The sequence below is a fragment of the Sinocyclocheilus anshuiensis genome, unplaced genomic scaffold (assembly GCF_001515605.1).
Source record: "Sinocyclocheilus anshuiensis isolate Anshui unplaced genomic scaffold, SAMN03320099.WGS_v1.1 scaffold283, whole genome shotgun sequence".
Classification (NCBI taxonomy): Eukaryota; Metazoa; Chordata; class Actinopteri; order Cypriniformes; family Cyprinidae; genus Sinocyclocheilus; species Sinocyclocheilus anshuiensis.
Genome location: NW_015549605.1, coordinates 2,376,101 through 2,388,995, shown reverse-complemented (window position 1 = coordinate 2,388,995; position 12,895 = coordinate 2,376,101). Strand labels below are relative to the sequence as shown.

At 33.6% G+C, this 12,895-nt stretch overlaps 1 protein-coding gene across 1 annotated transcript in view; it reads right to left on the bottom strand.

Annotated features, from left to right (window-relative positions):
- cdk17 (cyclin-dependent kinase 17) overlaps positions 1–12,895 on the bottom strand; it is a 43,391-nt gene that overhangs the window by 15,101 nt on the left and 15,395 nt on the right. The window contains exons 3-9 of the mRNA XM_016447549.1: positions 12,067–12,200; positions 9,621–9,746; positions 3,319–3,375; positions 2,540–2,654; positions 2,328–2,422; positions 2,164–2,226; positions 1,901–2,024 (exon numbers count right to left, since the gene is read on the bottom strand). Coding sequence (XP_016303035.1) covers positions 1,901–2,024; positions 2,164–2,226; positions 2,328–2,422; positions 2,540–2,654; positions 3,319–3,375; positions 9,621–9,746; positions 12,067–12,200 — 714 coding nt within the window. The remainder of the gene's footprint in view (positions 1–1,900; positions 2,025–2,163; positions 2,227–2,327; positions 2,423–2,539; positions 2,655–3,318; positions 3,376–9,620; positions 9,747–12,066; positions 12,201–12,895) is intronic.

The following is a 12,895-nucleotide window of genomic DNA, read 5'->3' as shown; positions in this document are numbered from 1 at the left end:
TATTTATTATTATTATAATTTTTTTTTTTAATTATATATATATAATTTATATATATGCTGAATGAATCATATACATTTTATGAATAAAAAAAGTTTAATAAATGTATACTATACTTTTAATTAAAAATAAATCACATGATATAAAGTTAAATGCATATTTTGAACATATACATAATCTAAAAAATACATAAAGGCAACATATAAAGTTCACAAAATATATAGTAAAATTTGCATACATTTGAAATATTACACTTAGTATTTATATGTTGAATAAAATAAAAGTTAATTAATACATTTGTAAATCAATAAATTCATAATATATTATAATGTATTTTTAATGAAAAATAAATTACATATGATATAAAATTAAATACAAATTTTTAATATATAAATATTATAATATAAAAATACATAAAGGCAACATATAAAGTACACAAAATATACATTAAAATTTGCCTAAATTTGAAATATTACACTTAGTATTCATATGTAGAATAAAATAAAAGTTAATTAATACATTTGTAAATTAATACACATTAAAATGATTAAAATGTATTTTTAATGGAAAATAAATTACGTAACTTTTTATATATATTTGTTAAAAAAATTAATTGTGCCTAAATTTGAAATATTACACTTAGTATTCATATGTAGAATAAAATAAAAGTTAATTAATACATTTGTAAATTAATACATTTATAATACATTAAAATGTATTTTTAATGGAAAATAAATTACGTAACTTTTTATATATATTTGTTAAAATACATATAAAAATTAATTGTATACAATTGAAATTTATAATAAAGTTAGTACATAAATGTAATGAATTATATGAATTAATGAAAAAATACATAATAAAATACATAAATAAATGAGTAAAAACATACATGTATAATTAAAATATATTTTTAGTGAAAACTTAATTATAAATATTAAATAAACAATATAAATATTATATATATTAGTGTTGGGCAATGATTACAAGGTTTAATTGTGATTAATCGCATTATGCACAAAATTCAATAATGCATTCAAAAGTAGTGTATTGTGCACTTTTTTCCATTTAAAAGTACTGCTATATGAACAAAAGTGCAATAACATTTGGTTTGCAAACACTTTAAACAAATAAGGTGCTTTTTTTTACAGCAGTATTCCTTTTACATATAGCAGTTAAAATATTTCTTGTAAATCTCAACTTATGTTATGCTCAGAGTCCAGAGCCTCGATCATAACATTATAACAGGCACCTTCCGAGTAGAGACCTGCACTATCGCAGGACCCAACGCAGCAGAGTGCGGAGCGGGACAACACCTGATGGGCGAGACTCGTGTGTGTGGGATGCGGGAGAATAAGGGTGTACTCACTCTAGGCAATCTTAACCGTGCCCGAGCGAGTTTGACCCCCAAAGCCCGGTTCGTTGGACTAGTGTGATCGCTCCGTGCCGCGGATATCAGTTATATATAGATCAGTGAGTGTGAGCGCGGAACGTATGATACGTGCAGCATGATTGCATGAACATTTCTGAGCGGCAAGAGTGATAGATCTGTAAGGCAGTATATATTGTGAGAGGGCCGTGTGTTACCGCGTCCCAAACGAACAAAGTTAACAAAACAATGCACTCCACTGTGCTGAGCGAGAGCGTTTCTCTGCTGTCTTCACGTGCTATCGGAAACTTCCTATTTCCCAATTATGAAGTCATGATTACAAGCACACTGCATTCTTTTCTGTTAAAAATAACAGTGAACAGTGGTTTGTGAACACCCATCCCAAGCCAGTACTGATCAACATCCCACCCCTTACAACACACACACGCATATAAATAAGGCACTCAATAGTGTAATATATAACAGAATATTTTCTGAATATCATTTATTTGACAGCATAGTGCTAAACATACCAAAGTCTGCCAGTTTGAGTTCACCCCTCTCATTGATGAGCAGGTTCTGTGGTTTCAGGTCCCGGTGCAGGACCTTGCGTCTGTGGCAGTACGCCAGTCCTCTCAAGATCTGGAACAGGAAAATCTAGAACCACACAGGTTAGAGTACAGGTTAGAAGACCAGAAAGAATGTTTCATGTGTTGCATTGCACTAATACCAACAAACCGACCGTTTATGTTTTGTTAAATCCATTTGGTGTAGAATAAACAGACACGGGACAGACCTTAACGTTGTGCATGCTCATGATGTTTCCACAATCGTCCATGTACTGCTTCAGATCCTTATCCTGCAGGAAGCCATCACCGAACAAATAAATAAAGAAATAAATAAATAGAGCAAGAAACAAATGGAACAGAATGAGAGGAGCAGCATGAGACGTTCACTCACCAGATACTCAAAGACCAGAGTGAGGGATTTGTCCGTATGGACAATATCATGAAGCGTGACGATGTTGGCGTGCTTTAAATCCTTCAATAATGACACTGAAAGAGAGAAAACGGCAGGATCAATCAGGGCACTATAGACACGAGTATCTTGGCATCCAAAGGGGTTTTGAGGAGAGATGAATAGAAAGAGACACAGAGAGAGAGATTCCTCACCCTCTCTAATAGCTGTGCATGGAGCGCCCTCCTCATGCTCCAACCGGATCTCTTTCAGAGCTACCAGGTTGTCTGTCAGTTTGCTCCGCCCCTTGAAAACAGTGGCATACGTCCCCTATAATACAATAATAGCAATCATTAGATTTCAGAATGCAAAAAGTCACTAGGTATGTACCAACAGATTAATCATTTACTGACAAGTATCATGCAATGTTATTGTAGTAAAATTAAATATAAATATATATATCATATAAATATATATTACATATATTTCTTAAACAAACTTTTATTTTGGATGTGATTTATCACGATTAATCGATTTGACAGCACTAAATTTTTACACTAAATGTGTTTAACTGTTTTTACACAAGTTTTACACTAGAGATGAAGTTAATGGATTAATTATTTACTGACAAGTATCAAACTTTTTTTTTAAATAAAAAATAACTAAGTAAAATAAATATTACATCTAAAAAACACCCAATAATACTTTGAAAAATATCTTATGTACAGTCAAATGATCAGCAGACTGCCATCAATGACCAAGATCATCTCAATTACCCCCTTATTATTGAACATGTTCAGTTACAGTTAAACACAGTGGCAGAAACACCTGCAAACAGAGTATCCTTATAATGCTATCAGTTAATGAAAACTTCTGTGTGATGTATAAGTCCAAGACTTCTGTTGTATCATCCACCGAATCATTAATCACTGTTAAACGCACTTTTCTGACAGGGCAAAATAATGATGAAATGTCAGAACTAGACTCATCGTACCTCTCCCAACTTGTCCAGTTTGATGTAGGTCTCCAGTTTCCCAAAGCCGATTTCTGACTATAAAAAGAGAGAAGGAGAGAGATTGCTTCATTAATGCGATCTGGTTAATGCTGAACAGGCCTGCATGTGTTCAACAGACCTTATCAGTGAGAAACACGTGTCTGGAGTGTTGCTCGCTGTCTCTGATATCTGCAGCCAAAATTATTTCCCAGACAAAGCCATTAATCACACACAGTATTCAGACTCCCATGGACACCAGGGGGCACCAGAATGCCAACATAAACCCCCTCTCCTTTACACACACATTGAGGGTTGGCGGTGGGGACGACATAGACAGATGACAGCTAAGAACAATGGATGCCAAGAAACCCAGACGCAAAAGCAGGGGGCTTTTCACATGCAAAACCCTCTACGTATGCGCCCAACAGACAAAGAACATGGTATGTGTCTTTGTGCTCCACTGAGAGTGCAACACACTAGGTTTCTCGTCCACGGGCCGGGTTTATCTGCAGCAGTCCGTGTTGTTTTGAAAAGCTTGCTGTGGACTCATTAACTAGAGCTGAATATTCTTCAGACATAATCTTTTACTCTTAAACAGCTCAGCTAAAAATGTCCTTTACTCACTCTCATGCCATTCCAAACCCATTTCTTTTAATCATGGAGCTCAAAAGGTCTTCAAAATTGTTCTTTGCATACAATAAAGTATGTACCATGAGTTTTCAACCTGCAAAAAAGCACTTTAAAAGTTGCCCGTATGGCGTATGCACTATTTCTATTCTCACATAAGTCTCATAAAGGCATGATATGATAGTTTTGTGCGAGCTATTCTCTGTACTTCTCAAATCTAATTCGATTAGATCACATTTTGTAACCAATCGTGACCCACAAAGTCATTGCACAGCTTCTGAAAACTTATAATATAGTGCAAAAGCCGTTTGAACTTCATAAAAAAAAAAATAAAAAAAAAAGAATCACGACAATTTTTGGAAATTTGCACAAATTGCAATTTTCTTTGTGCAAAACATATTTTTATATCTTTAATTAGATTCAAATGTTATTTTTAAACTTTTTTTGTTTTTGATAATTTTTTTAATCTTTAAATTTTGTGGTGTAATATGACACGGATGCAATCAAAGAGATTCAACCATGTCCGTTTGGCAGAAAAATGCTTGTATACAAAAGCATTACAAGCTTTGATTAACATATATTAGCAACACTGGTGTTTGACCAATTGTGGTTATTGTATGATTTCATTGCATTGATGACTAAAAACATCTTAGACATGCGTAAAAAAGAGTCCAAAACAAAATGAGGGTGATTAAATTCTGATATTTTCAAATGACCCATCCTTTAAATAGATATAAAACACACCATTATGCATTTCACAGACAGCACTTGATTACATTTGAATTGAATACATTATGGTTCAAAAGTTTGTGGTCTGTTATTTCATTTATTTAAATGTTTTAAAAAAAGTAAAAACAGTAATATTATAAAATATGATTACAATTTAAATGTAAGATTTTCTATTTTAATATACTTTAAAATATATGTCAAAGCAGAATATTCAGCATCATTACTCCAGTCTTCATTCAGATATGCTGATTTGCTGCTCAAGAAACATTTCTAATTATCAATGTTGAAATCAGTTGTGCTGCTGGTTAATATTTTTGCAAAAACTATAATTCTTTGATGAACTTTTAAGCTTTTAATTGAAATAGAAATCTTTTGTAACATTATAAATGTCTTCCCTGTCACTTTTGATCAATTTAATGCATATTTTGCAAATTAAAAGTATTATTACTGACTGCAAACTTTTGAACGATAATATACATAGTATAATATCTAATTCAGAGTGACAATGGCTTGCTGTTTGACAGCCGTGTCATAGTTTTAACTCTGCCAGATTGAATAATCTACATAAACCTTATTGTTTCAAACACAATGTGGGATTTATTCATCTTGAACACCATGATCCCACAGCCATTGATGTCAAAAGAGAAACTTAATGTCGAGTCGTGTTGCTATGCTGCATGGTTGCTAGGTAGATATCCCATCATGCTCAAACAAAGAGATGCACGGCATATTATGAAACGTGATTTATTTACGTCTGAGATAAAATGCTAGTTCAGTGAGGAGGTGTGTCATGATTATGTGGTTTATAGAAAACACAAACACATAATTAAGACTAGTATGGGACAAATATGATGGCATTAGAAGGTAAACTACCTTTTAATGTCGTAAAAGGGCCTTTTAAGGGTTTATTCACGCAAACTCACCAGCGAGGCTCTACGTGACCGTCGGCTGAGGGGTTGGTCAAACGGTGGGCTGCTCAGCTGCAGCTTTTCCAGGTAACCGTCAGGAATCCGGATATCAGCAGGCAAAGACAAGCGTTTATTCAGGTCCTGAGAATCAAATCACACACACATATGCAAACAAGTCAGTCGCGAGGGACAAAATTAGCTCAGTTCTTATCAAAGTAGGAATCAGATTAATAATTGATGCTTGGTGACTATTCATTTGCTGTGTCTCGTCTGAGAGCAATGTGTGTGTGCTTGTTTTAAATAAGATAGCGTGACTTCATAAAGCCTTTCTCAAACCAGAGCATTAGCATCTTCCATAAATAACCCTCCATCATGCTTTGAATCTCCTGCATTTACATCTCTCTCTCTCTCATGGCTTTTTTCTCCACCCACAGGCTACTTTTAAAGACGCGTGCAGCATGATATAATCTCATAGGGCAGCACATCAGTCCAACACTTGTGTACAAGTACAGGCTGACTGAGGAGTGAATCACTTCACCCCAAAATCAAAAGAAAAACTAATTATATTTCGCATCATGATATTTTTAATAACATTCAAATGAGCACATTAATCTTAAATTAAGCACATTTACCCATGCAATTCTCGTCACTTTAATGCAAAATAAAACTATTTGTGCCACTTTTGAAAATGTTTAGACAAGATGATTTTCATAACTGTCACAGAAATGAGAATCTAATGAGAATCAATGAATTTGAGAATAATGAAAACTACAAAAAAAGTAAAACACTCAAATGCATGACAGAGAATATTGAGTCGGAAATAACACTAAAAAACAACAAATAAATAAATAATAATAATAAGTAAATAAAGAATTGTAAAAACTTTAAACTCTTAGTAAATTATGCATTATTACAACAAGCACTATATCTAAGCCTTGGTAATTAAAACACTTTTTTATATTTTTTTATTTTATTTAAAGTTAGATTTTTAAACCAATCAAAAGGAGTATAACAAATTCTATAATGACAAACTTCAAATGGATAAATTATTTGATTATTTAATATTATTTATTTATAAATTTAATTATAATATACATTATATTTATTATTTTTTAATATATGGATATTATATTGTTATTACATGTTACAGTAAGGAGATTTTGGTGGTAAAACTATAAACTAAATGGCCTGAAAATAATTGGCAAATGTCACAAAATCATAATAGCAGACTATATCCAACAGAATTCTTTTTTTCTTCCCCTCTTAATTTTTAAAAAGTAGAATGTGACCTGACACCTCTTCATGAGATTCACCTATACAGTACATGGTTAAATGATATCTACATATCTATTGGCTTTTAAACTGTGCATGTAGCTGCAGTAACCCAATTCATACAGCAGGAGGCAAAAGAGCAACGGAGACAGAGAGAGAGAGGAACACATGGCCAAATAACTAGTTTGGACTGAAGTTTGCAATTAAAACCCCAGAATAAGAAGCTTTAAATGCGTTATGTAGCAAGAGTGTGACGTGAATGTCTTGATGTATTCAGGTTAATTCTGATAAAAAAAAGTAGTTTTTCTATTTCAAAATCCTCTAACAGTGTTATTCAAACCCTCTTTTTAACAATGTACTGCAGAGAGAAGAATAGAAAGTGGAAATGGAAGGAGCGAGGAAAAAAAAAGAGACCAAATCCATTCCTTTCAGATCCTTGTGTGCGGTAAGACAGAAAGCCAGTTATTAATATCAAACAGCAGCCCAACCTCGACAGACAGACAGATATATATGATTTGAAAATCACCGTCTGATACAGTACGAACCAAATGCGACGCCTGTTTACAGTGATTTTTCTGTACTCACAGGAAACGAAAAAGCCACATGACGCATCATAATCACAGCCAATCAGAACATATTTGATGTTTAATACATAGTTATAAGGAGTGGGATTTTGGACCAATGAGAATTCACAATGGGCGGGACTACGTATTCTGTTAGCCTAGACATAGAAACCAAACCGTATTGACAAAAAAGAAACTGCTTTGATTTACGAAATGTTCTGTTGTTTGTTGTGGTTGATTACAAAAACTAGTCAAAGATCTCAAATCTTCAAAACTTGACGTTTAACACCTGAGAGTCCTCGAACTGCAGTTCCTCTTATAACATCTGCACCTGCCCACAAAACCTCCAAATTTCTTAAGATCATCTCAGCAAGGAGGAAGGGGAAGAGAAAAGCCGACTAACAGGACAAGGGAGAAAACAGGAAAGGATGAGAAAGAAAACACACCAGAGGAATCCCTCCACCTACCCAAAGCCAAAAATAAAGCTCTCAGTAGTGACACATCACCCAGTCTGAAGCTTTCAGGGTAACACGCGCATGCTTTCTGCCTCCTCCTGTGAATAAGTGAGCGTGTGGCAGGTTTGTGCTGCTGATTAATTTATGGCCTCACGCGGTCTGTCTTACCTCCATAGATATGCGCCGATGATTTCTGGTGCGGAGACACACGCCGGTGGGCGATTGCACTTCGTCCGAGGACGTCCCTGAGGCTTGATCGCTCTCTCCATCCGAACCCATCTTCAGATTCTCATGAACAATGTCTGCGAGAGAGGAAGAGGAGGTTAGAAAATGAAAATGTGTGATATATGTGGTGCGAGACGCTTCTGCTCTAACGGATGAGCTATGGAAAGGGTTTCTGGGAGATTTTATTAGTGCATATACTTGTACATAGCTGAATCCCAATACTTACAATAGTTCCCAATATACTTACACTAATACGCAATAAAAGAATGCATGTTTGATCATATTTTTTCATTACATCTTTTATACTGAATTTAATTTATTCTGAAAAAAATAAAATAGAATATTTGGATTAAATTAAATTTATTTTTGGACATTTTTTAAACTAAGGTACAAGTCCTCTATTTGGCTTTTCAATTGGTAATGAGAATTTGATCAAATAAAATAAAAATTGGACTTAATTCAATTTATATGAAGGAGTGTCATTATTATTATTATCATATTTAAAATTATTAAAAATAATTTAAATTACATTTTTTTAACTTTACAATTTGACAAATAAATAAAAACACATTTAATATTTTAAATGGATATGTAATATTTTAAATAGTTTAATTCAAGGTGGAAATTTTATTTAAATGTGAAAAAAGACTGTAAAATCAAAATATCATAACTTTTAAAAACAAGTAACGTACTATAAGAAAGCATTTACCAATTGTTTTCTTAATCCAAATTTTTATTTTGATTACATTTTAAAATACAAAGAGTTTAAACACAAAACAGCCATCAAAAAAGGCAAATGTTGACTAATTTTAGGCCTAAGATGCACTTTAAGGACATTACCATTACATTATCTTATGGTTAAAATCAGTGAAAAAGTACTTCTGAAATACTATTTTAATATACTATGGTTTGGGACACACTAATCTGACTATGTAGGATAGATAGTGATTCGGGATTCAGTCTAATGTGTGTGTGCTGTAAAAGCAGCATTTGATTTCAGTGAAAGACCTTATTCATCCTCTTCCCTTTAAAAACACACACAGACAGACACACACACACACACACACACTCATACCTGTGTACATGAAGCGACATACGCACAGCACATCAAGCAGAACGTCTGTTAATAATTTTACCGCCATTCTTGATATTCATGAAAACCAGTCAAGCATGACACTGACACACATCCTCTGTTCAAATTCACCTACGCCACGATTCCCGAGAAAGGCACACGGATTACACCGAAAACAAGAAAGGTGTGAAGGGATATGCACTTTCCCATGTGCTTTTTGTTTATACAGCATGCTCAAACAAAGAGATGCACGGCATATTATGAAACGTGATTTATTTACGTCTGAGATAAAATGCTAGTTCAGTGAGGAGGTGTGTCATGATTATGTGGTTTATAGAAAACACAAACACATAATTAAGACTAGTATGGGACAAATATGATGGCATTAGAAGGTAAACTACCTTTTAATGTCGTAAAAGGGCCTTTTAAGGGTTTATTCACGCAAACTCACCAGCGAGGCTCTACGTGACCGTCGGCTGAGGGGTTGGTCAAACGGCGGGCTGCTCAGCTGCAGCTTTTCCAGGTAGCCGTCAGGAATCCGGATATCAGCAGGCAAAGACAAGCGTTTATTCAGGTCCTGAGAATCAAATCACACACACATATGCAAACAAGTCAGTCGCGAGGGACAAAATTAGCTCAGTTCTTATCAAAGTAGGAATCAGATTAATAATTGATGCTTGGTGACTATTAATTTGCTGTGTCTCGTCTGAGAGCAATGTGTGTGTGCTTGTTTTAAATAAGATAGCGTGACTTCATAAAGCCTTTCTCAAACCAGAGCATTAGCATCTTCCATAAATAACCCTCCATCATGCTTTGAATCTCCTGCATTTACATCTCTCTCTCTCTCATGGCTTTTTTCTCCACCCACAGGCTACTTTTAAAGACGCGTGCAGCATGATATAATCTCATAGGGCAGCACATCAGTCCAACACTTGTGTACAAGTACAGGCTGACTGAGGAGTGAATCACTTCACCCCAAAATCAAAAGAAAAACTAATTATATTTCGCATCATGATATTTTTAATAACATTCAAATGAGCACATTAATCTTAAATTAAGCACATTTACCCATGCAATTCTCGTCACTTTAATGCAAAATAAAACTATTTGTGCCACTTTTGAAAATGTTTAGACAAGATGATTTTCATAACTGTCACAGAAATGAGAATCTAATGAGAATCAATGAATTTGAGAATAATGAAAACTACAAAAAAAGTAAAACACTCAAATGCATGACAGAGAATATTGAGTCGGAAATAACACTAAAAAACAACAAATAAATAAATAATAATAATAAGTAAATAAAGAATTGTAAAAACTTTAAACTCTTAGTAAATTATGCATTATTACAACAAGCACTATATCTAAGCCTTGGTAATTAAAACACTTTTTTATATTTTTTTATTTTATTTAAAGTTAGATTTTTAAACCAATCAAAAGGAGTATAACAAATTTTATAATGACAAACTTCAAATGGATAAATTATTTTATTATTTAATATTATTTATTTATAAATTTAATTATAATATACATTATATTTATTATTTTTTAATATATGGATATTATATTGTTATTACATGTTACAGTAAAGAGATTTTGGTGGTAAAACTATAAACTAAATGGCCTGAAAATAATTGGCAAATGTCACAAAATCATAATAGCAGACTATATCCAACAGAATTCTTTTTTTCTTCCCCTCTTAATTTTTAAAAAGTAGAATGTGACCTGACACCTCTTCATGAGATTCACCTATACAGTACATTGTTAAATGATATCTACATATCTATTGGCTTTTAAACTGTGCATGTAGCTGCAGTAACCCAATTCATACAGCAGGAGGCAAAAGAGCAACGGAGACAGAGAGAGAGAGGAACACATGGCCAAATAACTAGTTTGGACTGAAGTTTGCAATTAAAACCCCAGAATAAGAAGCTTTAAATGCGTTATGTAGCAAGAGTGTGACGTGAATGTCTTGATGTATTCAGGTTAATTCTGATAAAAAAAAGTAGTTTTTCTATTTCAAAATCCTCTAACAGTGTTATTCAAACCCTCTTTTTAACAATGTACTGCAGAGAGAAGAATAGAAAGTGGAAATGGAAGGAGCGAGGAAAAAAAAAGAGACCAAATCCATTCCTTTCAGATCCTTGTGTGCGGTAAGACAGAAAGCCAGTTATTAATATCAAACAGCAGCCCAACCTCGACAGACAGACAGATATATATGATTTGAAAATCACCGTCTGATACAGTACGAACCAAATGCGACGCCTGTTTACAGTGATTTTTCTGTACTCACAGGAAACGAAAAAGCCACATGATGCATCATAATCACAGCCAATCAGAACATATTTGATGTTTAATACATAGTTATAAGGAGTGGGATTTTGGACCAATGAGAATTCACAATGGGCGGGACTACGTATTCTGTTAGCCTAGACATAGAAACCAAACCGTATTCACAAAAAAGAAACTGCTTTGATTTACGAAATGTTCTGTTGTTTGTTGTGGTTGATTAAGACAAAAACTAGTCAAAGATCTCAAATCTTCAAAACCTGACGTTTAACACCTGAGAGTCCTCGAACTGCAGTTCCTCTTATAACATCTGCACCTGCCCACAAAACCTCCAAATTTCTTAAGATCATCTCAGCAAGGAGGAAGGGGAAGAGAAAAGCCGACTAACAGGACAAGGGAGAAAACAGGAAAGGATGAGAAAGAAAACACACCAGAGGAATCCCTCCACCTACCCAAAGCCAAAAATAAAGCTCTCAGTAGTGACACATCACCCAGTCTGAAGCTTTCAGGGTAACACGCGCATGCTTTCTGCCTCCTCCTGTGAATAAGTGAGCGTGTGGCAGGTTTGTGCTGCTGATTAATTTATGGCCTCACGCGGTCTGTCTTACCTCCATAGATATGCGCCGATGATTTCTGGTGCGGAGACACACGCCGGTGGGCGATTGCACTTCGTCCGAGGACGTCCCTGAGGCTTGATCGCTCTCTCCATCCGAACCCATCTTCAGATTCTCATGAACAATGTCTGCGAGAGAGGAAGAGGAGGTTAGAAAATGAAAATGTGTGATATATGTGGTGCGAGACGCTTCTGCTCTAACGGATGAGCTATGGAAAGGGTTTCTGGGAGATTTTATTAGTGCATATACTTGTACATAGCTGAATCCCAATACTTACAATAGTTCCCAATATACTTACACTAATACGCAATAAAAGAATGCATGTTTGATCATATTTTTTCATTACATCTTTTATACTGAATTTAATTTATTCTGAAAAAAATAAAATAGAATATTTGGATTAAATTAAATTTATTTTTGGACATTTTTTAAACTAAGGTACAAGTCCTCTATTTGGCTTTTCAATTGGTAATGAGAATTTGATCAAATAAAATAAAAATTGGACTTAATTCAATTTATATGAAGGAGTGTCATTATCATATTTATCATATTTAAAATTATTAAAAATAATTTAAATTACATTTTTTTAACTTTACAATTTGAAAAAACACATAAAACACATTTAATATTTTAAATGGATATGTAATATTTTAAATAGTTTAATTCAAGGTGGAAATTTTATTTAAATGTGAAAAAAGTCTGTAAAATCAAAATATCATAACTTTTAAAAACAAGTAACGTACTATAAGAAAGCATTTACCAATTGTTTTCTTAATCCAAATTTTTATTTTGATTACATTTTAAAATACAAAGAGTTTAAACA